General features: G+C 41.9%; 1 protein-coding gene across 1 annotated transcript; it reads left to right on the top strand.

The window, feature by feature from the left end:
- Positions 1-12: 12 nt before the first annotated feature.
- Positions 13-516, top strand: LOC114578628 (flavanone 3-dioxygenase 2-like; the record flags this gene model as incomplete). The annotated part of the gene is made up of 2 exons (XM_028691995.1): positions 13-293; positions 381-516. Coding segments are annotated over exons 1-2 (393 nt in total), but the record flags the coding sequence as incomplete, so codon positions are not given.
- Between the last annotated feature and the right edge of the window lie 49 nt (positions 517-565).

Raw genomic sequence — 565 nt, 5'->3', positions numbered from 1 at the left:
TCTTGCTTGAATAATTTGAATACCTCAATTTTGAATATGATGAAAAAATGGATTCAGCTTCTCAACCACGGCATGCCGGAGAGCTTACGGACGGCCATGATTGAAGCGTTTGCAGAGTTCTTCGATCTAACAACAGAGGAGAAACAAGTTTATAATATAAAGAACGTCTTTGACAGGGTGAGTCATGGAACAAGTTATAGCTTGACGATGAAGGAAGAGCGATATTGGAGAGATTTTCTCAGGATCCATCTCCACCCGGAGTTCAACTCCCCAGCCAAACCTTCTGGTTTCAGGTTTTGTTTGAATGAACTAACTATTTTACTTTCTATTGGGCATTTGGGCATCATCACATCAAAATTTGTTTTTCTTCGCATACACAGAAAAATATCTGAAGAGTTTTGTCGGCAGAGCAGAGAGATCTTGAGTGAATTGCTGAGAGCGATATGGCAAAGCCTGGAGCTGGAAGTAAGTTTCATGGAAGAGTCTTTAGGGCTGAAATCAAGCAACCAAATTCTGGTAGGAAATCTGTATCCTCCATGCCCACAGCCAGAGCTGGTCTTGGGGA

This window comes from Dendrobium catenatum, unplaced genomic scaffold, assembly GCF_001605985.2.
Source record: "Dendrobium catenatum unplaced genomic scaffold, ASM160598v2 original_scaffold_98798, whole genome shotgun sequence".
Lineage (NCBI taxonomy): Eukaryota > Viridiplantae > Streptophyta > Magnoliopsida > Asparagales > Orchidaceae > Dendrobium > Dendrobium catenatum.
Note: the sequence above shows the minus strand (reverse complement) of the source record. Positions and strands in the feature narration are given on the sequence as shown.